The 2,883-nt window shown below is 39.1% G+C and overlaps 1 protein-coding gene across 1 annotated transcript; it reads left to right on the forward strand.

The window, feature by feature from the left end:
- Nucleotides 1–1,017: 1,017 nt before the first annotated feature.
- LOC123391542 (olfactory receptor 688-like) lies at nt 1,018–1,983 on the forward strand. The gene has a single exon (XM_045078270.1). It carries the CDS (start codon nt 1,018–1,020, stop codon nt 1,981–1,983), a length of 966 nt encoding a protein of 321 aa, XP_044934205.1.
- Nucleotides 1,984–2,883: the final 900 nt, after the last annotated feature.

The following is a 2,883-nucleotide window of genomic DNA, read 5'->3' on the forward strand; positions in this document are numbered from 1 at the left end:
CTATCTTTTGTTAATAATGTTGGTGATTTAAAAATATAGCTCTAGATATGTCTTTAACATTACTTTAATAATCAGAAGAGGAAACAAATGCTATCCTATAGGGTACTGAGCTATCCACTAAGAGTCTATAGAAGGAATGCTGAATTTAAATGCATACCATTAAAATTTTGCTATAGCTTTGACACTTATTAGTGATTTTGACACATGATCCTTATTTAGATAAATCATTCAGTCTGTTTCCCCATATGAATTACACATGTTTGGTGAAGATTAAATGAAGTGTTTTAGGTCAGAAACTATTTTCCAGCAACAGGGCACTTAAAAAGTCTGGTTAGAGCTCTAACTGATGCCATTTTTTCTCTTTCTGAAGATCCCCTGGAATGGAGACATCACCTCTACTCCCTAAATTTACTTACTTGTTATGGCTCAATTGTATCCCTCAATTCATATATTGAAATTCTAATCTCTAGTACCTCAAAATTAACAGTTGGCAAAAAGGTCTTTAAAGAGGTAATTAAGTTAAAATTAAATCTTGACCACAGGCCATAATCCAATGTGACTAGTGTCCAAAAGAGAAAATCTGGACACAGACATGTGCATTCACAAAGACTAGATGACATGAAGACACCAGAAGATAACTATCTAAAAGCCAACAAGAGAGGACTTAGAAGAAACCAGGACTGCCAACACCCTGATTTTGGACTTTTTGGCTACAAAAACTATGAGAAAAACAAATTTCTATGCAGGATTCCAGGTGCATAAAATCAATAAATCTTTACTTTTATTATATTAAATCTTTATCTTATTATCTATATTGAACATTCTTTTATTCTTAAGTACTTTTACTTTTTCCCAGAACCTCAAGGGGATAAAGAATGCATTATATTTAAAAGACCGAATTATTGTTTGTGAATCTTATACCTGTACACAAATTTTTACCTTCACCTAAGCTAAATGCAGACTATCCTTGCTTTCCTTAATCCACAGGCAGATGCTGAGAAGAAGACATCCTACAATATGGATACTATCCAGAGTATAAACAATAGCTCCATGTTCCAAGTGTCTGAGTTCATCCTCATGGGGCTCCCAGGCATTCACGAGTGGCAGCACTGGCTCTCCCTGCCCCTGGCTCTGCTCTACATCTTAGCTCTTGGTGCCAACATCCTCATCTTAATCACCATCCAACATGAGCCTTCCCTGCACCAGCCCCTGTACTGGCTCCTTGGTATCTTGGCTATAGTGGACATTGGCCTGGCTACCACCATCATGCCCAAGATACTGGCCATTCTATGGTTTGAGGCCAAGGCCATCAGCCTTCCTGAGTGCTTTGCTCAGATCTATGTCATCCACTCTTTTATGTGCATGGAGTCAGGCATCTTCCTCTGCATGGCTGTCGATAGATATGTAGCCATCTGCTACCCACTTCGGTACCCCTCCATAGTCACTGAGGCTTTTGTGATCAAAGCCACACTGTCCATGGTGCTCAGGAATAGCCTCTTGACCATCCCAGTGCCTGTACTGGCTGCCCAGCGACACTACTGCTCCAGGAATGAAATTGACCACTGCCTGTGCTCTAATTTGGGGGTCACCAGTCTGGCCTGTGATGACATCACGATTAACAGATTTTACCAGTTGGTGTTGGTATGGGTTATAGCGGGGAGTGACATGGGTCTGGTGTTTGCTTCCTATGCTTTGATTATTCGCTCCGTGATGAGGCTGAACTCTGCTGAAGCAATATCAAAGGCCTTGAGTACCTGCAGCTCCCATCTCATCCTCATTCTCTTTTTCTACACAGCTGCTATTGTTGTATCTGTCACCCAGCTGGCAGAAAGAAAGCTCCCTGTCATTCCTGCTCTCTTCAATGTGCTACACAATGTCATGCCCCCAGCCTTTAACCCCATGGTGTATGCCCTCCGGACCCAGGAGCTGAGAGCAGGCTTCCAGAAGGTGCTTGGTTTGGGCGACAACATGTCCAGGAAGTGAGCCAACTTTAAATGGCAGTGTTTTATAACTGGTGTTACAGAAAGAGCACAGGCTTTAGAGCATAACAGCCATGGGTTAAGATTGCATGTCTCCCAATTGTTAGGAACATCAATTCATATTAATTTACCTGTTTTGTATAGCATACACTGTGTGCAAGGCACTGTTCTAAACATTTCACAAATATTAACTCATATAATTGCATAACAACCCTCTGAAACAAGTCCAACTGTTATTTAGATGACACAATTGTTATTGAGAAACTTATCCAAGGTCAAGTGGGAAAGAAGTTGGCAGTGACTTTAGAACCCAAGCAAACCCTGTTCTTGACCCTTTTCTCTCTATTCAACCTTGCTACTAACTTTTAAAAACATAAATAAAAATGAAAATAAAAAGGAATGATATCCAAGTAAGACTACAAATTACATGTCTCTTAATAAAAGAATTTTCCATTTAAAAGTTGGCAGCATTCTTCCTGTCCAATAGTAAATATAGCATATTTTAAATCCTCTAGAGTCCCCCTAGAAGATCCTGTTAGTTATATAAATGTAAGTCAAGAATTTGACAGTATTTTATTACTTTATACAGTCTTCACCAACTCTTGAGTTTATTTGCATTAGAGCCCAAAGAGGAATATCTCAACTGCTTTTTGTTAACATTAAACATTACTTGAACTTCACTAATGAATTAAGACAATCCCAATGATGTCCAATGGGTCACCGAAAGTGTAAAGAATACCAGAACTATCTGAAGAGAAACTTTTTCCGTAAGAGAAATGACAGATGCTTAGGAACAAAGGGAAAATTGGTCATTTTTTTATTTATTTCATTCAATGTCGGAGTATAGCTCAGTAAGGGTGGAATGTTGGCTTCAATATAACATGTGGATATGATTGCATCTCAT

This window comes from Mustela putorius, unplaced genomic scaffold, assembly GCF_011764305.1.
Source record: "Mustela putorius furo isolate JIRA1106 unplaced genomic scaffold, ASM1176430v1.1 tig00000238_pilon_pilon_pilon, whole genome shotgun sequence".
In the NCBI taxonomy this organism is placed as follows: Eukaryota; Metazoa; Chordata; class Mammalia; order Carnivora; family Mustelidae; genus Mustela; species Mustela putorius.

Coding starts and splice junctions, on each gene's coding strand:
- LOC123391542 (XM_045078270.1), top strand. CDS start 1,018: ATGGATACTATCCAGAGTATAAACAATAGCTCCATGTTCCAAGTGTCT.